This window comes from Anomaloglossus baeobatrachus, chromosome 1 (genome assembly GCF_048569485.1).
Source record: "Anomaloglossus baeobatrachus isolate aAnoBae1 chromosome 1, aAnoBae1.hap1, whole genome shotgun sequence".
Taxonomy (NCBI): Eukaryota; Metazoa; Chordata; class Amphibia; order Anura; family Aromobatidae; genus Anomaloglossus; species Anomaloglossus baeobatrachus.
In genome coordinates this window covers 630,092,937-630,118,959 of record NC_134353.1, presented here as the reverse complement: position 1 = coordinate 630,118,959, position 26,023 = coordinate 630,092,937, and the positions used below count along the sequence as shown (strand labels likewise).

General features: G+C 48.0%; 1 protein-coding gene across 1 annotated transcript in view; it reads right to left on the bottom strand.

The window, feature by feature from the left end:
• Positions 1–26,023, bottom strand: part of IPO4 (importin 4) — a 298,714-nt gene that overhangs the window by 120,030 nt on the left and 152,661 nt on the right. The window contains exons 14-17 of the mRNA XM_075340711.1: positions 20,163–20,292; positions 5,257–5,370; positions 4,999–5,112; positions 4,764–4,887 (exon numbers count right to left, since the gene is read on the bottom strand). Coding sequence (XP_075196826.1) covers positions 4,764–4,887; positions 4,999–5,112; positions 5,257–5,370; positions 20,163–20,292 — 482 coding nt within the window. The remainder of the gene's footprint in view (positions 1–4,763; positions 4,888–4,998; positions 5,113–5,256; positions 5,371–20,162; positions 20,293–26,023) is intronic.

Genomic DNA, 26,023 nt, shown 5'->3' with positions numbered 1-26,023 from the left:
AAAAAGGATTTCTCCTGCTGTGAAGCTGACTCCTCCACTGGGGGAGCTGAGGGAGAAATATGCAACATTCCATTGATGGACGCCATAAGATCATTCACTATGGCGTCACCATCCGGTGTATCCGGATTGAGAGCGGTGTCAGGACCAAAGCCCTGATCAGCTACGTCTGCCTCATCATACAGAGAGTCCTCCTGCTGGGACCTTGACCAGTGATGAAGCCGAGTGTCGCACCCAGCGAGCTAGCTTAGGCTGTCTGGGACTGCCGTTCGTGTCAGAGCCTTCACCCTGGAATGCCTGGGACCCCCCCGGAGTACTGAGTACGTTCCAAATGAGGGTGGCCAGGGAGCATTAATCAAGATTGCCCATGGCCTGTCTGGACTGCAAAGTCTCTATCCCATGACAATCTATCAGCCGAAACTGCAACTCCGTCCCTGTCCCTGGACAGGGTTCACAGGTGGTTCCTTTGGCCACCTCTAGTAGAGACCCCGGCTGACCAAGTGCTACAGGGGTGCATTGCACACAATGGGGGTCAGTGGAACCTGCCGGTGGAACAGTATCACATGCAGGAAAAGCAGCATAGAAAGCCTGTGTTGCTTTTTTGCTGCTGTATTCTAGCCATCTATGCAATGTATAGCATACAAGCATAAACACTTCAGCACATGCAATACAAGCAGCATAGAAAGCCTGTGCCTTGGCACCCTTGCTTTTTTGCTGCTGTTGTCCAGCCATCTAGGAGAATATAGCCCAGAGTAGCGACCGTACAGTGCAATGTATAGCATACAAGCATAAGTACAAATGAACACTTCAGCACATGCAATACAAGCAGCCTATAAAGCCTGTGCCTTGGCACCCATGCTTTTTTGCTGCTGTTGTCCAGCCCTCTAGGAGAATATAGCCAAGAGTAGCGACCGTACAGTGCAATGTATAGCATACAAGCATAAGTACAAATGAACACTTCAGCCATGCAATACAAGCAGCCTAGAAAACCTGTGCCTTAGCACCCTTGCGTTTTTGCTGCTGTTATCTCGCCATCTAGAAGGGCATATAGCCAAAGATAGCGACCTACAGTGCAGTGTATAGCATACAAGCATAAAATACAAATGGACACTTCGGTATTTAGTGGGGTCAGCACTTCAGGTGCTGCTTACCGCCCGCCTATAACGCGGGTGTGTGGTCGCCAGAGCCCTGCGTTGGTTGCCCAGAGCATGTCTCCGTTCCCCAGCTCGGACTGCGTGCAGGAATGGCTGCCGGCGTCCTTCTCCAGCTCGTGTGACGAGGGGCGGGCCGTGGGCGTGCCCCAGACAAGAGCGGGAAACTGGCGTCCCACTGTGTCCAGTGAAGGGGGCTGGAGAATGCAAAGCAGACTCCAGCCCTCGGCGCTGACTGTCTGTACAGCGTCCCGCCTCTCCCCTGACTGGCAGGGCTGGAGGCGGGAACGAAACGAAAACTAGGCCGCAAAGCTGGGGACTCGAGTAATAAGCGCGGCCGTCCATGTGCACGGCCAGCGCGGAAGTCCCCGGCGCACCACAAGTCCCAGCCGCGCCACAATGTAAAAAACACCCAGCAACGGCCGGCGCGGCAGTTCCCAATACATAAAGTCACTCAGCAAAGCTGTAGTGACTAATAGCACGAGCGCTCTGCGCTGTTGCCCCCGGCGCACTAACACTCCCAGCAATGCTGGTGTGTGTGTGCGCGCTTGCCCGGGGACACAGAGTACCTTAATGTAGCAGGGCCTGTCCCTGACGATACTCAGCTCCATATCCAGCAGGTTCTCTGGGTCTGTGGATGGAGCCCGGTCTCAGTGCCTGGAGACCTGTAAGATCCCACTTCACCCAGAGCCCTGAGGGGGGATGGGGAAGGAAAGCAGCATGTGGGCTCCAGCCTCCGTACCCGCAATGGGTACCTCAACCTTACAAACCGCAAGTGGGGTGAGAAGGGAGCATGCTGGGGACCCCATATGGGCCCACTTTTCTTCCATCCGACATAGTCAGCAGCTGCTGCTGACTAAACAGTGGAGCTATGCGTGGATGTCTGACCTCCTTCGCACAAAGCAGAAAACTGGTGAGCCAGTGATCCCACTGGGGGTGTATAGCCAGAAGGGGAGGGGCCTTACACTTTTTAGTGTAATGCTTTGTGTGGCCTCCGGAGGCAGTAGCTATACACCCAATCGTCTGGGTCTCCCAATGGAGCGCCGAAGAAAAGTTAATTTATTTCAGTAATTCAGTACAAAAAGTAAAACGCATATATTATATAGAGTCATTACACACAGAGTGATCTGTTTCAAATGTTTATTTCTGTTAATGTTGGTGATTATGGCTTACAGCCAATGTAAATCCAAAAGTCATATCAGAAAATTAGACTAAATGCCACAAAACACCTGCAAAAACTTCCTAAGCGTTTAAAATGGTCCCTTAGTCTGGTTCAGTAAGCTACACAATCATAGGGAAGACTGCCAGAAGGGTAAGCCACAAAAGGTCATTGCTAAACAAGCTGGCTGTTCATAGAGTGCTGTATCCAAGCATATGAAAAGGTTCACAAGCAACTGAGATAACCGCAGCCTTAACAGGATTGTTAAGAAAAGGCCATTCATAAATTTGGGGGAGATTCACAAGGAGTGGGCTGCTGCTGGAGTCGGTGCTTCAAGAGCTACCATACACAGACGTATCCAGGATATGGGTTACAACTCTCGCATTCCTTGTGTCAAGCCACTCATGACCAATAGACAACGCCAGAAGTGTCTTACCTGGGCCTAGGAGAAAAAGAACTGAACTGTTGCTCACTGGTCCAAGGTGTTGTTTTCAGATGAAAGTACAGTAAATTTTGCAGTGCATTTGGAAAACAAGGGCCAAGAGAATGGGGGAAGAGTGGAGAGGCCACAATCCAAGCTGCTTGAGGTTTATTGTGAAGTTTCCACAGTCAGTGATCGTTTGGGGAGCCATGTCATCTGCTGGTGTAGGTCCACTGCATTTTATCAAGACCATAGTCAGCGCAGCCGTCTACCAGGAAATTTTAGAGCACTTCATGCTCCCTCTGCTGACAAACTTTTTGGAGATGGCAATTTTATTTTCCAGCAGGACTTGGCACCTGTCCACACTGTCTAAAGTAGCAATACCTGGTTTAATAACTACAGTATCACTGTGCTTGATTGGCCAGCAAACTCACCTGACCTAATCCCCCTAGAGAATCTATGGGGTATTATCAAGAGGAAGATGAGACACAGCAGACCCAACAATGCAGATGAGCTGAAGGCTGCTATCAAAGCAACCTGGCTGGCTTTCATTGGGGCTTCCATAACACCTCAGCAGTGCCACAGGCTGATCGCCTCCATCCCACGCTGCACTGATGCAGTAATTCATGCAAAAAGAGCCCGACCAAGTATTGAGTGCATTTACTGTACATACTTTTCAGTAGGCCAACATTTCTGAGTTTAAAATCATTTTTTCAGTTAGTCTGATATAATATTCTAATTTTCTGAGATAATGAATTCTGGGTTTTCATTGGCTGTAAGCTATAATCATCGACATTAACAGAAACATTTGAAATAGGTGACTCTGTTTGTAATGACTCTATATAATACTAGAAGGTGGCCCGACTCTAACGCATCGGGTATTCTAGAATTTACGTATTGTGTAGTTAATGTATGATTTTTGTTTATATATATATATATATATATATATATATATATATATATATATATATATATATATATATATGTTGTTGTGTGTAGTTGCCAAGTGTTTTTGTAGGGAGCTGTAAATGTTCTGGGTGTTGTCTGGGTGGGGGGTGTGTGAGAGCGGTGTTGTATGTGTGTTGCGTTGTGTGTGTTGCATTGTTTGTGGAGCGCTGTGTGTCTGCAGCGTTCTGTGTGTGTGGTGCTGTGTGTGTTGCGCGGTTTGTGTGGGTGTGGAGTGCGTGTGTGTTTTGATGCTGCTCATCCCCATCGTGCTCCATCATCCCCCATGCTGCGCACCCCCCATCGTGCTCCATCCCCCATGTTGCGCACCCCCCATCGTGCTCCATCCTCCATCCCATCCCATTTCAATATATAATGTGGACGGTTGATGATCTCTTGTGGTTGGTTTCATAAAAGGACCGGCCAGATGCCATCTTAACACATTCAACACTTGCCTGGTAAGGAGGAGGTCAAGCAGACAGGAAGCAAAAAGAAAGAGCAGGCTATCTTAAGAAGGGCGCTATGAAAAACGATGTGAAAGAGCTGTTCACAGCGTTACTTATATACATTTTTATGAAAACCATTTTATATCAAAAACAAAGCTTTATCATCAAAATCTATCTGCCCGCATGCATGACTCCAGGTATAAAAATAAACTATATATACATATATATATATATATATTATATACACACATATACATATATATATATATATATATATAGATAGATATATAGCCAGATTCCTACTCCACACTGATGAGGGGCAAATACCCCGAAACGGCTGTCTGTGGATGGATACCATGTTTGGTATAGGTGGTCTCCTTGACTGGAGACTGCCCTTCCCGTGGTTGTTCCTTCCCGGTGAAAGACCTGGCTAGTTTCCTGCCAGCGTTGAGAAACACGTGATGGTGTCTCCGCGGCTTTCTTATTTGTATATAGATATAGAGAGATAAATATATATATATATTATATATAAAAATAAAATCACTTGGCTCCCAAGTCTAAAGATATAGCGGTTAACTTATTTTTGGTACTATTTGCACCCATTTCAGTTAACATTCAGTTCTGCAATGGGAGTTATAACTTACGCACAGCTTCTCATATTTGGGTCATCAATCCTGTCACATAAGTTGAGTCCAAGGAGGCAGCAGTCTTCAGCCAATGGCAGGAATGTTTCTTTACCTAGAGTGTAGACCAGAACCCCAAGGGTTTCTGACAAAAGATTAAGAAAGATTAATTTAAAGAAGAAGAATTATAAAAGGATCTGCTGAGTTTAGACAAGTAAACCGGTCAGATCATATCTACCCACTCCCTCCCACTTACCTAAACACTGAATCTGAATAGGTCGACCTTCCTCAGTTGTTTGCGTCAAATGAACCTTCAATACTTCCATTATGGAAGGAAAATATGGGCACAGCAATTTCTCTGCTCCATTGGCTGACCAGAAAAAAAAAGAAAGATTAAGGTTGCAGCAAAAGACAAACCCTAAGAAAATGGGGATTGGTTGGAGGAGGTTCAGAAGTGTTGTAAACACTGATGTACTGGGCTCAAACAAAAAGTGACAGGAGAACGTATACTCACCGATGGCCCCCAGAGCACTCACTGACAGTTCCTTCAGTTTCACATTATCCGAGCTGCTCAGTGACCTTAATATCCGTTCCATTAAGGTGGGGAGGTATGGCTCAATCTTACTACCTGCATTAAATCGTTACATATGTATTAGAAATCTCATTAAAATCTGGAAAGATGATTTCACTATAATTAATGATAATAATCAGATACTTAGAGCTGCACTATTAAACAGCCATTATATAAAAAGATAGCTCCAATTCATCAATATCGCCATTTTTTAACACCAGTCTTGATGAGGGGCCATATTCGAGTCAGACACTTCTTATAAAAAAAAAAAAAAAAAAAATCAACCAGGCGCATCTGAAAAGTGGTGAGCGCCTCGCCACAAATCTTAGTTCAATTGGGGACTGGAGTAAGATTTGTGGTATATGGAATCCAGCCGCTTGCCACAAGTTTGTCGATCAGGCGTTGAAATGCGCCAAAATTTTGTGACTTTTTGAATCAGGGCTAATGTCTAATGCTAACACCCCTTAGCCTTCATTAAAAAAAAAAAAAAACAACCTTAGGCTGTGTTCACACTAGAAAAAGTATTTTTCTCAAGAAATTTCTTGAGAGTCTGAAAGATTAGCGCACTTGCGTTAAAAAAAACACACCAATACCATACTGAAAACCGCACGCATTTTTGTGCTTTTTTGATGATTTTTTTCTGCAGGTTGGCCCCTGCGGTTTTTTTACCATTATCTATGGCAAAAAACGCAGTTAGCTGCAGAAAAGAAGTGACATGCACATTGTTTTTCTCAAGAAAGTCTGCAGAAAGAATTTTCTTGGAAAAAAAAATGCAGTGTGTGCACAGCTATTTTTTTTTCCATAGGTTTTGCTGGGGAATGTCTGCAGAAAGGTTACAACCATTTTCTCAAGAAATTTCTGCAGCAAAAATTAAAAAAAAAAACCAGAGGGTAAAAACGCAGTGTGTGAACAATGCCTTAAGCTTATAAAAAATACACAAGCTTTTTGATCGAAACACAAACAAACCAATTTTTACTTTAAACCCTTCACGACCTTTGAAGTAAATGTACATCAAAGGTCGTGTCCCTGACTCTGTAGCAGGCTCACACACCGAGCATGCATCATTCCAAGGAGGTGATAGCTGATTTAATCAGCCATCATGTGCCTTTAACAGATGCATGTGGAGCAGAGCGCAGCCTGTGGTTGTTAACCTGTTAATCTCAGACAGAGGCATTTAACACATGCCAGCAAGGGGGCATATTGTTAAATGCGCCCACCGGCGTGCCTGTAGCGTGATCGGAGGTCGCCGATGGGTCTGTTGAGGACCCCAGTACCTGTCATTACGATTCTCCTGTGAAAGGCAGTGTATAGCTGGCATTCATAAGCGATCGTACAGCACAATCAATAACAACTTCAAGTCCCCTAAATCAACTAATAAATACAATACAGGGGGGCGTGGCCTGGACGGCAATGTGAAGAGACGTGTTTGTGGAGCTCTCCTGCAAACTCCCTTGATAAATCCCTGAATACTGCTGTTATCACTGCCTCAGCCTGTCAGGAAGATAAGGTGGTGAGGACTTATCTGGAGTGAGTCTGGTGGATGCAGAGAGGTGCCATGGTCCCTCACAGGCAAAAAGATAATGGAGGTGGGAAAGTCCCCAGCTCTCAAGATGGTGCCATGATAAGGCAGGAAGCTGAGAAAGTTAATGCAGCCTGTCAGGAGAGGATGCAGGTCGCGGCAAGGCTGGAGAAATTTGCCTGGACTTCAGAGAAATCACATCAGCATACAGATAACAGAGGTGAGATAGAGGAGGGAGAAGATAATGCCAGCTCTGATGAGATGAGGGATGGTGAAAAGCAGCAAGATAAGACAGGAGAAATGGAGAAAGCACATAGTGCACAGGAGGCTCCAGAAAACCCCACTTTAAAGGACGTTTTTGCAGTGGTGTCTTTTTGTAAAGAGGCTCTGACTACCCTGACGAAGCAAGTTAAGGGATTACAGGCAGAGGTTGCTGACATTAAGAAAGACCTCAAGAAAGCCGATCTGAGAACAACGGCTGTAGAGGAGAGAGTGGGGATAACAGAGGATCATATTACAAAACTACAAAAGTCTGAAAAAACATTTGCACAGCAGATAGCTGAAATCATGGCAAAAAATGATGATTTAGAGAACCGCTCTAGAAGAAATAACATCTGAATTGTCGGCATCCCTGAGAAAGCGGAAGGAAGAAACCCCACTGAATATGTAGAAGACTGGCTCAGGGGGAAAATGGGTGCTAATGTCTTATCCAAGCTCTATGCTGTGGAACGTGCACACAGAGTCCCTATGCAGCCACAACCAGCAGGCAGGGGCCCTCGCACTATGCTAGCCAAGCTCCTCAACTACAGAGACAGGGACACTATACTGCGAAAGGCAAGAGACATGGAGGATCTTATGATTGACGGCCAGAGAATTTCCATATACCCGGACTACTCCATTTCTGTTCAAAAGCTACGTATGACTTTTACAGGAGTAAAGAGGCGCCTGCGAGAGATGGGGGTGCAATACTCAATGATGTTCCCGGCAAAGCTAAGAGTGATGGCGTTGGAGCGGGTGCACTTTTTTACAACTCCAGAGGAAGCCATGCAGTGGTTGGACCCAAACGAAAAGCGGATCCGTTTGAAGGAATGAGCTGACTGTCTGAATCTGCAGTGTGTTGGAGAAGGCCGGCTGAGGCTCTACAACATCCTAAGGAGCTTACAGGGGACCCTTCTTGTTTTTTCTTTTTTTTTTTCTCCTTCCCTTTGGGATTGAGGTAGTATGCAGGGGGAATGCGAAGGGTTTGATGTGAGCTTCGCAGGACATGGCGACTGCCTAATTAGGCGCGGTGGTGGTATTTACAATTTGAGATTCCAGTTTAATTACTGTTTGCCATTTTACTGTTATATTGGTTGAGTGGAATATGATTATACATAGAAAGGGGGGGAGTGGAGAATTGTTGGAAAAGGGACGAGTTTTAAAATGTATCTAAGAGGGGAAGGCGAGGGAGGTAGGGGGGAATTTAGTAGGGATTATGGACCAGGTTTGGAAAACCCGATGCTTCACGGGAGTACTCGAAAACAGGAAGTGGTGGGGAGTAGGAGGGGAGGGGAGCAGGGGGGGAGGGGGGAAAGGGGTAGGGTAAAGGCAGCATGGGGAGATACTACAAGGTTTGATGGTTTTACTGGGTGGGATAATGGGGGATAGAATTAAGGTGTTGAGTTGGAATATTAGAGGGTTATCAGATAGGTCTAGGAGAGCGGCAATAATTAAATATGTTCAAGACCAGAACCCGTCAGTAATATGTCTACTAGAAACGCATCTAACAAAGGAGACAACACATGTTTTAAATAGGAGATGGGTGCAGAAGGCCTATCACTCCACCTTTTCCAACTATGCAAGGGGTGTATCACTGCTGATCCATAACTCTGTGCAATATGAAGAGATAGAAGTGTATGTGGATAAAGAGGGACAGTGTGTGGCCGTTAAGTGTAAAATATTTGGCAGACTCATGTGTATAGCTGCAATATATATACCACCTCCATATAAGTGCACCAAACTAAGGGAGATAAGGGAGTTCTCTGAGAAGGGGGGAGTAATCCCTTTTTTACTGGTGGGGGACTTCAATAATGTGATAGATCTGTACTGGGATAGTAGTAGTAGACCTCCAGGTATCCAGGATAGTTGTATGACTTCGTTTGGCACTCTTATTGGGGAACTTGAAATGGTGGATGCCTGGCGAGTGAGGAATGGGAGGGTATCCTGCTTCTCTTGTTATTCGGCTTCGCATAACACTCTGTCCCGTATTGACATGGCTCTAGCTAGTGATCTGATGGATGCAATGATAAGCGACGTGCAATATCTGACAAGAGTGATTTCAGATCATAGCCCAATTCTAGTGTCCATACGACAGGGGACCCTGACAGGGGGAAGGAGGGGAGAGTGGAAGCTTCATCCAGCATGGATCCGTCATATTAATATGGGGAATATAGAACGGGATCTTGGGGATTTCTTTATCCACAACGAGGGTAGCACTGGTCCGCTGGTGGTATGGGATGCGATGAAGGCATACCTCAGGGGGCTCCTGTTCAGGGATATCTGTAAACGTAAAACACAGACGAGGCAGGATGAGAAAGATAGCCTGGAGGCCTTAGATAAGGCAGAGCTGGAAGCAATCCGGAGTACTACTACGGACGCGAAGCAAAATCTTAGGCAGGCGCATGAACAGGTTAATAAGATGCTTTTGGAGAAGGCGGTAAGGAAGCAGGCATTCCAAAAATTGCATTTTTATGAGGAGGGGGAAAAAGTTGGTCATCTATTATCGGTCATAGCTGCAGCTCAAAGGAGTAGGTCATTTGTGCATGGTATGGACACGGTGGAGGGGACACAGGTCACTGAGGTTGAGGAGATCCTTGGGGTCTTTAAAGATTTCTATCGCACGCTATATTCTTCTAGCGGAGAGATGAGGGTGGAAGAGGTGGACTCATTTCTTGAGCGAGGTGAGCTTCCGGTGTTGTCTGTGGCGGATAGAGATAAACTGGAGTCACCTATTACTATTGATGAACTGGAGGACGCTCTGCATGGCATGAGCAATGACAAGGCACCGGGAGCAGACGGGCTACCAGTTGAAATTTATAAACAGTTAGAAGAAATCCTATTACCCAAACTATTGAAAGTCTTTGAGGTGGCGGAGGGGGAAGGTGTATTGCCTGAATCTATGAGAGAAGCAATAATAGTAGTAATTCCTAAGGAGGATAAAAATCCGAGGCTTCCAGACTCATATAGACCCATCTCGTTATTAACAGCGGACGTGAAGCTTCTGGCTAAGGTGTTGTCAAACCGGCTGACTGGAGTTATATCTAACCTAATCCATATGGACCAATCAGGGTTCATGGCCAATAGGTCGACAGCTGCTAATATCAGGAGATTATATCTTAATCTACAGTTGCCGCCTGACAACCCTGGCCGGAGGGTGATCGCTTCGCTAGATGCCCAGAAAGCGTTCGATAGTGTTGAGTGGGGGTATCTGTGGAAAGTGTTGCAGCATATGGGTTTTGGCCCACGGTTTGTAAAGTGGGTGCAGCTGTTGTATAATAGGCCTACTGCTAAAGTTAGAGTTAACGGTATGACCTCCTCAGCGTTTGAGTTGCACCGGGGAACGAGACAGGGCTGCCCACTATCGCCGCTCCTATTTGCTATTGCAATAGAGCCTCTGGCGGCGGCCATTAGGAAAACAAAGGAGATCCATGGATTTAAGTATGGGCATTTAGAGGAGAAAATAGCTCTTTATGCTGACGATTTATTACTTTTCTTGGGGGATCCATCAGCCTCATTGGATCATGCCATGCAGATAATAGAGAAATTTGGAGAAGTTTCGGGACTGACCATTAATTGGTCTAAATCGAGCCTCTTTAAAGTGGATGGGGAAGTAGCCTGGACAAATGAGGATACTGATAACTGATAACAAATTGAAGAATGTGGACGAATTTAAATATCTAGGTATCCAGATATCTCTGCCAGTAGAAAAATACATACAGGTGAACTTATGGCCTCTCCTTAAAAAATTGAGAGCCAAGGTGGATGCCTGGAACAAGCTACATTTGTCAGTTGTTGGAAGGGTTAATTTGCTAAAGATGGTAGTAATGCCTAAACTCCTATACATACTGCACAATGCCCCTGTTTGTATTTCAAGGAAAAGATTTAAAGGGATAAACTCGCTGTTTAGGGACCTGGTGTGGGGTAAAAAGCAGCCTAGGGTGCGATTAGAGACTTTACAAAGGCCGAAGGATGAGGGGGGTCTAGCAATCCCAAATCCGGAATTGTATTATATAGCGGCGCAATGTCAACACCTCAGGGGTTGGTCTGATCGAGAGGAAGATGGGGGCATTAAAGAAGTACTGGAATACATAGTGGGTAGAAGTCCATTGGTAATGGGACTAGAGGATGGTGCGGTGGGGCTCCTGGGTAGAACATCTCCTACAATGGCGCTTATAAATAAGACCTGGGATAGGCTGAAAAGGGTGAGAGGGGTGACCCGGTTAACAAAGTTTACACCTATCTGGGATAACAGTAATCTCCCGGAGATTCAGAAAATGGGGAATATTGAGGAGTGGAGACGCAAGGGTGTGATATACATGCATCAGATATTGGACGGAGGAATTCTGAAATCGTTCCCACGGTTACAGAGTGAGTTTCAGTTACCGGCGTCCGGCTGGCTCCACTACAGTCAATTAAAACATGCGATTGCAGCCCAAGCGGCTAAACAAAGTGTGGCCATACAGACTGACCTGGTACTGGAGTATGTGTGTAAGGGCGGAGGAAGCACTAAAGGGATCATTTCTGGCATGTATAAAGATATACTACATACCTTTCTTTTAGAATACCCAATTAAAGCTAAATCTAAATGGGAGGAGGAAGTTGGGCCGATAACGGAGGAGGTGTGGGAGAGTATCTTAGAGTATATCCCTAAACTTTCCATGAGCGAACCGGCCAGACTGTCTCACCTATACGTGATTCACCGGGTATATAGGTCTCCTTTACTGATGTTTAAAATGGGGTTGAAAAGGAATTCGGAGTGTCCAAGGTGTCAGGGATCTGACGCAGGTATTTTTCACATGATGTGGTCTTGTCCGAGACTGGTCTCCTTTTGGACTAAGGTTATCCACAAGATAGGAAGAACATATGGGTGTGTCCTCCCCAGGGAACCAGTGATATGCCTATTGGGATATGTTGAGGAGCTTGGGGTGGAAAATACTATGAAAATTGTCATTGCTAGGCTGCTGTATGCGGCAAGAAAACTAATCGCCAGGTCCTGGATTAAAAAAGACCCCCCGACCAGGGGAGAGTACATTAAAAGGATGAAATGTATTCTTCAGCTGGAACAGGGAGTGTATGAAAGAAGGGGGAATGTTAAAATGTTTGAGAAGCTATGGTCTCCTTGGCTGCAATGCGGATAGGACGAGTGATGGACCAGTAAACTGATATGGGACGGGGATAGTCGTCTGAGACCTCTGATGTGTGTGTTTTGTTTTATTTGTGTTACTAGTTGTTCCTCCTGCACAACGGGATGGTTGCTATACTGCAGTTGAAGGGTATCCTAAGTGTGTACTAAATGGGATGTAGTATCGGGGAGAAGTGTTGCTGCCGGGGTGGGGAAGGGGGCGGGAGGGGGAGTTAAAGGGGTAATAGATGTGATAAATTTAATTTGGATGCCGATTTGTTATTCTGTTGTATGTATTCTGTTTTAATAAAAAAGTATCTGATTTAAAAAAAAATAAATAAATACAATACAAAATATATTATATATATATATATATATATATATACACATATTTACACATATATACACACACACACACACATACATATACATATATATACATATATATATATATATATACATATATATATATACATATATATATTATATATATATATATATATATATATATATATATATATATATATATATATATATATATATATATCTATCTATCTATCTATCTATATATATATATACACACACACATACACACACACACACGAGGGGCGATCCAAAAGTAATGATCGGTTATTTCTATTGCACACAGAAATAAATAAAATAAAATTAAAATAAAATGTTTTCTTCTCTCTTAGGTACCCACTAGTCCAGGAAAAAAAAATCCCTTAAATAGGCCACGATTCCCGGGAGCTACATTCATTTGAATATGAACTGCCGAGGAGTGAACATCAAAAGGGAAAAAAACAAGCTCAGAGCTGACATCAAATACTTCTGCTTGAAAAAAATGACTACCAAAGACATACACAGTGACTTGGTGGAAACATTGGGGGACTCTTCTCCTCCATATTTCACAGTTGCACGCTGGGCCAAGGAATTTAAGCTGGGAAGAACATCAATGGAAGATGAACATTGTGAAGGACGCCCATCCACATCCCTTAATGAAGAAAACGTGAAAAAAGTGGAAGTAGTTGTATTGGCAGATCGAAGAGTGACTATCAGGCATGTAGCTGAGGTCACAGGGATCTCATATGGCAGTATTCAAAGAATCATTGCAAAAGAATTGCATATGAGAAAGGTCTCAGCGCGTTGGGTGCCAAAAATGTTAACCGACGAGCAAAAGAAAGTAGAGTTGACATTTCAATAGCAAATCTCGAAAAGTTCCAAGCAGACAAGGAGAATTTTTTGTCACATTTTTTGACCATGGACGAGACCTGGATCCACCACTTTGATCCCGAAACTATACAACAATCGATGACATGGAAACGAGCCGACGCCGAAGAAATTCAAAGTGTCAAGCTCAGCAGGGAAGGTTATGGCGTCCGTTTTTTGGGACGCTGAAGGAATTATTATGGTGGACTATTTGGAGAAGGGAGGCAGTATTACGGGCTCCTACTACGCAGAACAAATAAGAAGATTGCGGGAGGCTATCAAGAAGAAAAGGCGCGGCAAACTGCGGGCTGGAATGCTTTTTCACCAAGATAACGCGCCGGCTCACAAAGCTGCAGTTGCCATGGCAATTATTCAAGAAGTGGGCTTTGAACTGGTGGAACACCCCCCCTATTCACCAGATCTAGCCCCCAGTGACTTCTTTCTCTTTCTACGCCTCAAGGAACGCCTCCGGGGCAAGAAATTTGACGACAATAGGGACGTGATAACCACTTTTGGGGATTTTTTTGAGGGTCAAGATCAAGAATTTTTTTCGAAGGGAATTCTAAGTTGAATGAAAAAAAATGAAATAAAAGAACACAAAAACAAGTTTAAAAATGTTTTTCTTTTTTACCTTTGGTTATTGGATTGAAAATACTAAGTACTGAGGCACAGCTGGTTCTATTTGGCAATGTCATTGCACCCGCTGCACTTTCAGATGTACAGGCTTAACACTAGAACTACTGAGGTAGTCATTTTGACTACTTTGCACCATGTATTTCTATATAGGTGTCACGAGTCCAGTAGTTCTAGTGTTAATGGTGAAAGAGGGAGCTGTCCGCTCCCTCCTCCATTATTATATTCACCAATATCTGTATCATGAGGGTGAATATACTGATGAAATTGAAATCATGGAGGACGGCTCTACTGTGTTGGACGGCATTAATTCCAGCCCTCTGGCTGTCTCGGTCTGCAGGCCAGATAAGAACAGCCAAGGGGCTCCATGTGTCCCACAAGCCGCACTTTGCCTAAGACTGCCTTAAACTGTAAAGAAAAGACCTCCAACTATATGAATAGTAGCACTTTACACTAATATATTATACTATCGGCATCAGCTTGCAACAATTGCTGCTGTTAATTCATGTAGATGCAGTTGTGAATCACTAATATTGGCATTTAGACAGAGCAATTGCCGATGCATGCGTTCATTGGCTGCCACCAATACTAATTACTGAAGTATATAATGTACATCATGATCTCCTATGAAGCCCAGCCAGTAGCTCGGCTTCACAGAAATATCAAGATGGCAGCCATCAGCCATCAGATCAAAGCTGCCACGGTAACCCAATGGTACTCTGCGATAGTGTCGTAGCCAATGAACGCATGCAACAGCAACTGCTCTGTCTAAATGCCAAAATTAGCAATTCACATTGCATCTACATGAATAAACAGCAGTAATAGCAGCAAGCTGTTACAGTCAGATGCCAGCTGTGTAACGCAGTCAGCAACTGCTCGGTATAGAGTAGGCTGAGCGTGAAAAATACACAAGCACGCAAACTGATAAAAAAGGGGAATTTTGTTTACTTACCGTAAATTCCTTTTCTTCTAGCTCCTATTGGGAGACCCAGACAATTGGGTGTATAGCTTCTGCCTCTGGAGGCCACACAAAGTATTACACTTTTAAAAAAGTGTAACCCCTCCCCTCTGCCTATACACCCTCCCGTGGACCACGGGCTCCTCAGTTTGGTGCAAAAGCAGGAAGGAGAAAACTTATAAATGGTCTAGAGCAAATTCAATCCGAAGGATGTTCGGAGAACTGAAGGCCATGAACCAAAAGAAAAAATCAACAATCAACAACATGTGTACACAAAAGAACAACCAGCCCGAAGGGCACAGGGGCGGGTGCTGGGTCTCCCAATAGGAGCTAGAAGAAAAGGAATTTACGGTAAAGTAAACAAAATTCCCCTTTTCTTTGTCGCTCCATTGGGAGACCCAGACAATTGGGACGTCCAAGAGCAGTCCCTGGGTGTGTAAACCAATACCACAATAGAAAGAGCCGGAAACGGCCCCCTCTTACAGGTGGGCAACCGCCGCCTGGAGGACTCGCCTACCTAGACTGGCGGCTGCCGAAGCATAGGTATGCACTTGATAGTGCTTCGTGAAAGTGTGCAGGTTAGACCACGTAGCCGCCTGACACACCTGCTGAGCCGTCGCCCGGTGCCGCAATGCCCAGGACGCAGCTACGGCTCTGGTAGAATGGGCTTTCAACCCTGAAGGGGGCGGAAGCCCAGAAGTACGGTAGGCCTCGAGAATCGGTTCCTAGATCCACCTAGCCAAGGTGGACTTGGAGGCCTGAGAGCCCTGACGCTGGCCAGCAACAAGGTCAAAGAGCGCGTCTGAACGGCGCAGGGGCGCCGTGTGAGACACGTAGATCCGGAGTGCTCTCACTAGATCCAAAGAGTGCAAATCCTTCTCACACTGGTGAATTGGATTAGGGCAAAAGGAAGGCAAGGAGATATCCTGATTTAGATGAAAAGGGGATACCACCTTAGGGAGGAATTCCGGGACAGGACGCAGAACCACCTTATCCTGGTGGAAAACCAGGAAAGGAGATTTGCATGACAGCGCTGCAAGCTCAGACACTCTCCGAAGAGATGTGACTGCAACCAGGAAGGCCACCTTCTGAGAAAGACGGGAGAGAGAGACATCCCGCAACGGCTCAAAAGGCAGCTTTTGAAGAGCCGTCAGGACCCTGTTAAGATCCCAAGTTTCCAACGGACGTTTGTAAGGTGGGACCATGTGGCAAACCCCCTGCAGGAACGTGCGGACCTGCGGAAGTCTGGCTAGTCGCGTTTGAAAAAACACGGAGAGCGCCGACACTTGGGCCTTGAGAGAGCCGAGGGACAAACCCATATCCATTCCACATTGCAGGAATGAAAGAAATGTGGGTAAGGCAAACGGCCATGGAGAAAAAACCGTTATCAGAGCACCAGGATAAAAAGATTTGCCAAGTCCTGTGATAGATCTTGGCGGACGTTGGTTTCCAGGCTTGTCTCATGGTGGCAATTACATCCTGAGATAACCCTGAAGACGCTAGGAGCCAGGACTCAATGGCCACACAGTCAGGTTGAGGGCCACAGAATTCAGATGGAAAAACGGGCCTTGGGACAGCAAGTCTGGGCGGTCTGACCCACCGTGAGATGCCACAGATCCGGATACCACGACCGCCTCGGCCAGTCTGGAGCGACGAGAATGGCGCGACGGCAGTCGGACCGGATTTTGCGTAGTACCCTGGGCAGCATCGCCAGAGGGGGAAACACATATGGCAGTCGAAACTGCGACCAATCCTGGACCAAAGCGTCCGCGGAAAGAGCTCTGTGATCCTGAGACCGTGCCATGAAGGCCGGGACCTTGTTGTTGTGTCGTGACGCCATGAGATCAACGTCCAGCGTTCCCCAGCGGCGGAAGATCTCTCGAAACACGTCTGGATGAAGAGACCATACCCCGCGTCCATGCCCTGACGACTGAGAAAATCTGCTTCCCAGTTTTCTACGCCCGGGATGTGAACTGCGGAGATGGTGGAGTCTGTGTTTTCCACCCACTGCAGAATCCGCCGGACTTCCTGGAAGGCTTGACGACTGCGAGTGCCGCCTTGGTGGTTGATGTAGGCGACGGCAGTGGCGTTGTCCGACTGTATTCGGATCTGCCTGCCCTCCAGCTACCGATGGAAAGCCAATAGGGCTAGATATACTGCCCTTATCTCCAGGATATTGATCTGAAGGGATGTTTCTATTGGAGTCCAGGTTCCTTGAGCCCTGTGGTGGAGAAACGAGCCGCAGGTCGAGAGCTGAACTCTATCCTGTAACCATGAGACAGAATGTCTCTCACCCAACGGTCTTGAACGTGGGAGAGCCTGCCACCGACCGAGGATGTGGCTGGATGAGGACGAGAGTCATGTGGAGGCCGTCTTGGAGGCCGTGCCTCCCGCGGCCTTTTGGGGGCGTGACTTGGACCGCTACGCATAGGAGTTCCTCTGGCCTTTCTACGGCCGGTTGGACGAAGAGGATTGGGTCTTGGCGGAGGAACGAAAGGACCGAAACCTCGATTGGATCTTCCTCTGCTGAGGTTTCTTAGGATTGGACTGGGGTAAGGAGGAGTCCTTTCCCGAGGATTCCTTAATAATCTCATCCAACCGTTCGTTAAACAAACGGTCGCCAGAAAAAGGCCAGTTAAGAACCTTCTGGAGGCAGAGTCTGCTTTCCATTCGCGCAGCCACATGGCCCTGTGGACTGCCACGGAGTCAGCGGATGCCACGGCTGTACGGCTAGCGGAGTCCAGTACGGCGTTCATGGCGTAGGACGAAAATGCTGATGCCTGAGAGGTCAAGGATGAAACATGTGGAGCAGAATTCCGCGTGGCGGCATTAATCTCAGTCAGACATGCCGAGATTGCTTGGAGAGCCCACACGGCCGCAAAGGCCGGGGCGAAAGACGCGCCCGTAGCCTCATATATAGAACTTCACCAAGAGCTCTGTCTGTCTGTCAGTGGCATCCTTCAGGGATGAGCCATCGGCAACAGACACAACGGACCTAGCGGCCAATCTACAGACTGGAGGATCCACCTTGGGGGGGTGTGCCCAGCCCTTAACGACTTCAGGCGGAAAGCGGTAACGCGCGTCAGTGTGCCGTTTAGTAAGGCGCTTGTCCGGAACCGCTCTGGGCTTCTGGACAGTGTCCCTGAAGTTAGAGTGACCAAAAAACGTATTGCGAGTACGTTTGGGAAATCGAAATTGGTGCTTCTCCTGCCGAGAAGCCGGCTGCTCTGCAAGAGGAGGTGGGGGTGAGAGATCCAACACCTCGTTGATGGACGAGATAAGATCATTTACTAAGGCGTCCCCTTCAGGGACATCAAGGTTAAGGGTGAAGTCAGGGTCAGAGCCCTGAGCTCCCAAGTCCGCCTCGTCTTCCTGAGAGTCCTCAAACTGGGATCCAGAGCAGCGTGAGGAGGCCGGGGAAGAGTCCCAGCGAGGCCGCTTAGCCGGCCTGGGGCTGCGATCCGGGCAGGAGTCCTCCGCCTGGGAGCTAGGGGCTATCCTGGGAGCGCCATGCGGCGCGGACCGAGAAGGGCCTGGAGGAGACAAACGAACAGGGGCCGGGGCCTGTGAAGGGCCCGGTCTGGACTGCAATGCCTCAAGGAGCTTAGATGACCATTTGTCTATAGACTGTGCAATGGATTCTCTGTCCCTGCTGACTGCTCAGGGGGAGCAGGGGGATCTACATGAGCCGAGGGGCCCACAAGTGCCCGAGGCTCCGGTTGAGCAAGCGTGGCAGGAGTCGCGCATTGATCACAGTGAGGGTAGGTGGATCCCGCAGGCAACATAGCCCTACAAGAGGTACAGGCCGCCTTAGGGGCTTTGCTCCTTGTGGACGACATGCCGTAAGCAATCGGTGTCTCTTAGGAGAGTGACCACTGAGGGTATATGGGAAAAAGGTATACAGCCCTTCCGAATATATATATATTATATATAATATATATATATATATATATAATATATATATATATATATATATATATATATATAAATAATATATATATATATATATATATAAATAATATATAAATAATTATATATATATATATATATATCTCCATCCCGGCACCCTAGGGGGACCAGCACCGGGTGACCGGTGTGGCTCACCAACCGCTAACGAGCGGTGTGTCCTCCAGATTCCCTGTCGTGGATCCCCCGGAGCTGTAGAGCTTTGCAGCTGAGTAGCATACACCGGCAGAATGCCAAAAATGGCCGCCGGAGCTCTAAGGGGGGGGGCGTGGAGCCGTGGGCGGTGCCGGCAAAAAGCGGGAATCTGGAGGTCCCATAGTGGCCAATGAGGGGGGAGGAGACATGCAAAGATGCTCCAGCCCTCAAAGCCGACGTGATGTCGGTAATCCCGCCCTTACCCCTGACAGGCAGGCCCGGGGGCGGGAGTTTTCGCGACTAGGCCGCGGCAAAGCCGGGGGACTAAATTTAAGGCCGTGCCCGACAAGCAGGCACGGTGGGCGCGGAAGTCCGCCGAAAAAACAATGGACGGAACTACCGCGGGACTTCCGGGGAGAAGGCTCCCTGTACAGTCCCCACATGGGGACACAGAGTACCTTAAAGTTGCAGGGCCCGGTCCCTGGGGGTGACGAAGCTCCGGTTCGGCAGGTTCCACCAGGGGCTGCGGATGGAGCACGGTCCCCGCACGTGGATGACCGTTTAGGCTCCCACTTCTCCCAGAGCCGCATAAGGGATGGTGAAGGAGACGGCATGTGGCTCCAGCCTCTGTACCCGCAATGGGTACCTCAACCTTAACAACACCGCCGACATAGTAGGGTGAGAAGGGAGCATGCCGAGGACCCCATAGGGGTCCTCTTTTCTTCCATCCGTCATAACTATGTATGAGAATGCATGAGTGGATGTGTGCCTCCTTCCACACAAAGCATAAAACTGAGGAGCCCGTGGTCCACGGGAGGGTGTATAGGCAGAGGGGAGGGGTTACACTTTAAAAGTGTAATACTTTGTGTGGCCTCCAGAGGCAGAAGCTATACACCCAATTGTGTCTGGGTCTCCCAATGGAGCGACAAAGAAATGTAAGTTGCAAGTTGATAAAGGGTTACGACATTTACTACATAACAGTTTTCTATAAAACCATATGGTGGCTATATATTGCAGTCAGACATATATATACAAGATTCAACTCTTACCAAGGTTCTCTACAAAGTTTTCAAGAGCATAGTAAGCCTTAGTGAGGTGAGCTGTATGGCATGGATCCACACGTGATAAATATTCCAAAAGCAATGGAAGCACAGTATCTGAATAACCACTGATGTCCGGCTAAGAAAGACGAAGGCAAGACGTTACAAATAAAAAAAACCTCCAAAAACTAAGTACAGAAATGTATACTAGAAAGTTATCACAAAAAAAAATTAACAGGAATAAACCTGATAAAGGATAATTGTCATATGTGCGAGAATATGAGGACAACACCATCTCTGGCCATTATAAGACTCATATTGCATTTTTAACAGTTATTCCTTCTGCAATAGAAGCCTCAGCAGTTTCACCTTGCATCTTCCTGCATTTTTACCCTACAGTTTATCCTTCCTACCCTCTCTCCATAGACTTTTATAGGCAGTAGGTGTTACGTGACACCCTCACTGCTGACTGATTTAGACAGTTTTTGAAAGTGAATGATCAGTGCAGGAAATTAAAAGTGACGGATAAGAAAGAAGCATATTTCTGTAATACTAACTTAATTTGCACTATTAATTTATGGAAAAGAAGGGAATTTTGTTACTTACCGTAAATTCCTTTTCTTCTAGCTCTTATTGGGAGACCCAGCCGATTGGGTGTATAGCACTGCCTCCGGAGGCCACACAAAGCAATTACACTAAAAAGTGTAAGGCCCCTCCCCTTCTGGCTATACACCCCCAGTGGGATCACTGGCTCACCAGTTTTAGTGCAAAAGCAAGAAGGAGGAAAGCCAATAACTGGTTTAAACAAATTCACTCCGAGTAACATCGGAGAACTGAAAACCGTTCAACATGAACAACATGTGTACCCGCAAACAAACCAAAAATCCCGAAGGACAACAGGGCGGGTGCTGGGTCTCCCAATAAGAGCTAGAAGAAAAGGAATTTACGGTAAGTAACAAAATTCCCTTCTTCTTCGGCGCTCTATTGGGAGACCCAGACGATTGGGACGTCCAAAAGCTGTCCCTGGGTGGGTAAAGAAATACCTCATGTTAGAGCTGCAAGACAGCCCTCCCCTACGGGGAGGCAACTGCCGCCTGCAGGACTCTTCTACCTAGGCTGGCGTCCGCCGAAGCATAGGTATGCACCTGATAATGTTTGGTGAAAGTGTGCAGACTCGACCAGGTAGCTGCCTGGCACACCTGTTGAGCCGTAGCCTGGTGTCGTAATGCCCAGGATGCACCCACGGCTCTGGTAGAATGGGCCTTCAGCCCTGATGGAACCGGAAGCCCAGCAGAACGGTAGGCTTCAAGAATTGGTTCTTTGATCCATCGAGCCAGGGTGGCCTTAGAAGCCTGCGACCCTTTGCGCTTACCAGCGACAAGGACAAAGAGTGCATCCGAACGGCGCAAGGGCGCCGTGCGGGAAATGTAGATTCTGAGTGCTCTCACCAGATCTAACAAATGTAAATCCTTCTCATACCGATGAACTGCATGAGGACAACACGAAGGCAAAGAGATATCCTGATTAAGATGAAAAGAGGATACCACCTTCGGGAGAAACTCCTGAATGGGGCGCAGCACTACCTTGTCCTGGTGGAAGACCAGGAAGGGAGCCTTGGATGATAGTGCTGCCAGCTCAGACACTCTCCGAAGAGATGTGATCGCTACCAGAAAAGCCACTTTCTGTGATAGTCTAGAAAGTGAAACCTCCCTCAGAGGCTCGAAGGGCGGCTTCTGGAGGGCAACTAGTACCCTGTTCAGATCCCATGGATCTAACGGCCGCTTGTACGGGGGTACGATATGGCAAACCCCCTGTAGGAACGTGCGCACCTTAGGAAGGCGTGCCAAACGCCTCTGAAAAAAGACGGATAGCGCCGAGACCTGACCTTTAAGGGAGCCGAGCGACAAACCTTTTTCTAACCCAGATTGCAGGAAAGAAAGAAAGGTAGGCAATGCAAATGGCCAGGGAGACACTCCCTGAGCAGAGCACCAGGATAAGAATATCCTCCACGTTCTGTGGTAGATCTTAGCGGACGTGGGCTTCCTAGCCTGTCTCATGGTGGCAACGACCCCTTGGGACAATCCTGAAGACGCTAGGATCCAGGACTCAATGGCCACACAGTCAGGTTCAGGGCCGCAGAATTCCGATGGAAAAACGGCCCTCGGGACAGTAAGTCTGGTCGGTCTGGTAGTGGCCACGGTTGGCCGACCGTGAGCTGCCACAGATCCGGATACCACGCCCTCCTCGGCCAGTCTGGGGCGACAAGTATGACGCGGCTGCAATCGGATCTGATCTTGCGTAGCACTCTGGGCAAGAGTGCCAGAGGTGGAAACACATAAGGGAGCCGGAACTGCGACCAATCTTGCACTAGGGCGTCTGCCGCCAGCGCTCTTTGATCGCGAGACCGTGCCATGAAGGTTGGGACCTTGTTGTTGTGCCGTGACGCCATTAGGTCGACGTCCGGCACCCCCCAGCGGCGACAGATTTCCTGAAACACGTCTGGGTGAAGGGACCATTCCCCTGCGTCCATGCCCTGGCGACTGAGGAAGTCTGCTTCCCAGTTTTCTACGCCGGGGATGAGAACTGCGGATATGGTGGAGGCTGTGGCTTCCACCCACATCAGAATCCGCCGGACTTCCTGGAAGGCTTGCCGACTGCGTGTCCCCCCTTGGTGGTTGATGTATGCCACCGCTGTGGAGCTGTCCGACTGAATTCGGATCTGCCTTCCTTCCAGCCACTGCTGGAAGGCTAGTAGGGCAAGAAACACTGCTCTGATTTCCAGAACATTGATCTGAAGGGTGGACTCCTGCTGAGTCCACGTACCCTGAGCCCTGTGGTGGAGAAAAACTGCTCCCCACCCTGACCGACTCGCGTCTGTCGTGACTACCGCCCAAGACGGTGGTAGGAAGGATCTTCCCTGTGATAATGAGGTGGGAAGAAGCCACCATTGCAGAGAGTCCTTCTGTGAAAAGGATACTTTCCTGTTCAGGGATGTTGACTTCCCGTCCCATTGGCGGAGAATGTCCCAATAAAGAGGACGCAGATGAAACTGCGCAAACGGAACCGCCTCCATTGCCGCCACCATCTTCCCGAGGAAGTGCATGAGGCGTCTTAAGGAGTGCGACTGACCTTGACGGAGAGTCTGCACCCCAGTCTGTAGTGACCGCTGCTTGTCCAGCGGAAGCTTCACTAGCGCTGAGAGGGTATGAAACTCCATGCCAAGATACGTTAGTGATTGGGTCGGTGACAGGTTTGACTTTGAGAAGTCGATGATCCACCCGAACGTCTGGAGAGTCTCCAGCGCAACATTCAGGTTGAGTTGGCATGCCTCTTGAGAGGGTGCCTTGACAAGTAGATCGTCCAAGTAAGGGATCACAGAGTGTCCCTGTGAGTGCAAGACTGCTACCACTGCCGCCATGACCTTGGTGAACACCCGTGGGGCTGTCGCCAGACCGAATGGCAGAGCTACGAACTGAAGATGGTCGTCTCCCATCACGAAACGTAGAAAACATTGGTGCTCTGTAGCAATCGGCACGTGGAGATAAGCATCTTTGATGTCTATTGATGCTAGGAAATATCCTTGAGACATTGAGGCAATGACGGAGCGGAGGGTTTCATCCGGAACCGCCTGGCCTCCACGTGCTTGTTGAGCAGTTTTAGGTCCAGAACGGAACGGAAAGAGCCATACTTTTTTGGCACCACAACCAGATTGGAGGAAAACCGTGTCTTGTTCCTGAAGAGGAACAGGGATTACCACTCCTTCTGCCTGCAGAAGAGCATCGGCTCGGTGGGGAGGTGGGGACGTTCTGAAGAATCGAGTCGGAGGACGAGAACAGAACTCTGTCCTGTGCACGTGGGCACAATGTCCCTCACCCACCGGTCTGTGACCTGTGGCAGCCAAATGTCGCCAAAGGCGAGCGAGTCTGCTATCAACCGCGGATGCGGAGAGATGAGAGAGCTGAGAGTCATGAGGAGACCGCCGTGGTAGCGGTTCCTCCGGCTGCCTTCCTTGGGCGTGATTGAGCCCCCGGAAACTGAGCCCCTCTGAGGCTTTTCAGCTCTTTTGGACGAGGACAATTGGGACCTGCCCGAGCTTGGGAAGGACCGAAACCTCGACTGTCCTTCCAGGACAGCATTAATAGGGTAAGTCGCAATGCAGACATTGCGAGGTTACGGACGCCCCTGCGGCACAAATGTACATATGCTCAAGACCAGCTGTGCAAGAACAGCTGAAAAGCTTAGGGTGCCCATACGGCTGTAAATGCCGGAGCAACCGACACGCCGATAGCCTCATAGACAGATTTCAACCAGAGTCCATCTGTCTGGCATCTTTAAGTGAAGTCCCTCCACTGCAACTATAGCTCTAGCCGCAAGCCTGGAGATCGGAGAATCCACCTTTGGACCCTGGGTCCCGCGCTTGACCACGTCAGGGGGAAAAGGATAACGTGTATCCTTAATACGTTTGGAGAAAACGCTTATCTGGTAAGCGTGGTGTTCCTGGACTGCTTCTCTGAAGTCAGCGTGGCCAGAAAAATACTCAATATACGTTTGAGCTACTGAAATGGGACTTCTCCTGCTGTGAAGCTGACTCCTCCGCTGGGGGAGCTGAGGGAGAAAGATCCAACATTCCATTGATGGACGCTATAGGATCATTCCTTATGGCGTCACCATCCGGTGTATCCGGATTGAGAGCGTTGTCAGGATCAAAGTCCTGATGAGCTACGTCTGCCTCATCATACAGAGAGCCTCATGGGACCCCCCCCCGGAGCACCGATTTTATTCCCAATGAGGGTGGCCAGGGAGCAATGATCCAGATTGCCCATGGCCTGTCCGGACTGCAAGTCTCGATCCCATTGCAACTCCATCTCTGTCCTTGGACAGGGTTGACAGGTGGTTCCTTTGGCCACGTCTAGTAGAGACCCCGGCTGACCAAGTGCTCCAGGGGAGCATTGCACACCATGGGGTTCAGTGCCGTGGAACAGTATCACATGCAGTAAAAACAGCATCGAAAGCCTGTGTTGCTTATATGCTGCTGCCGACTAGCCATCTAGGACATAGAGCCAAGAATGGCGACCGTACAATGCAATGTATAACATACAAGCATAAAGTACAAATGAACACTGCAGCACATGCAATACAAGCAGCATAGAAAGCCTGTGCCTTGGCACCCCTGCTTTTCTGCTGCTGTAGACTAGCCATCTAGGGGAATATAGCCCAGAATATCGACCATACAGTGCAATGTATAGCATACAAGCATAAGTACAAATGAGCACTGCAACCCCTGCAATACAAGCAGCATAGAAAAAACCTGTGCCTCAGCACCCCTGCTTTTCTGCTGCTGTAGCCTAGTCATTCTAGGCGAAAATAGCCCAGACTAGCGACCGTACAGTGCAGTGTATAGCATACAAGCATAAATACACATGAACACTTCAGTACATGCAATACAAGCAGCATAGAAAGCCTGTGCCTTAGCACCCCTGCTTTCCTGCTGCTGATGTGTCGCCATCTAAGAGGGCATATAGCCAAAAATAGCGACCTATGCAGTGTAAGCATAAAAATACAAATGGACAACTGCGGTATTTAGTGGGGTCAGCACTTCAGGTGCCGCTTACCGCCCGCCTATAAGCGGGTGTGTGGTCGCCCTAGTCCTGTGCCTGGTTGCCCAGAGTCCGATCTCTCAGCTCGGACTGCAGGAATGGCTGCCGGCGTCCTTCTCCAGCTCGTGTGAGTAGGGGCGGGCCGTGGGCGTGCCCCCAAGTCAGAGCGGGAAACCGGCGTCCCACAGTGTCCAGTGAGAGGGCTGGAGCATGTAAATAAGGCTCCAGCCCTCGGCGCTGCTGATTGTACAGCGTCTCTCCCCTACCCTGATT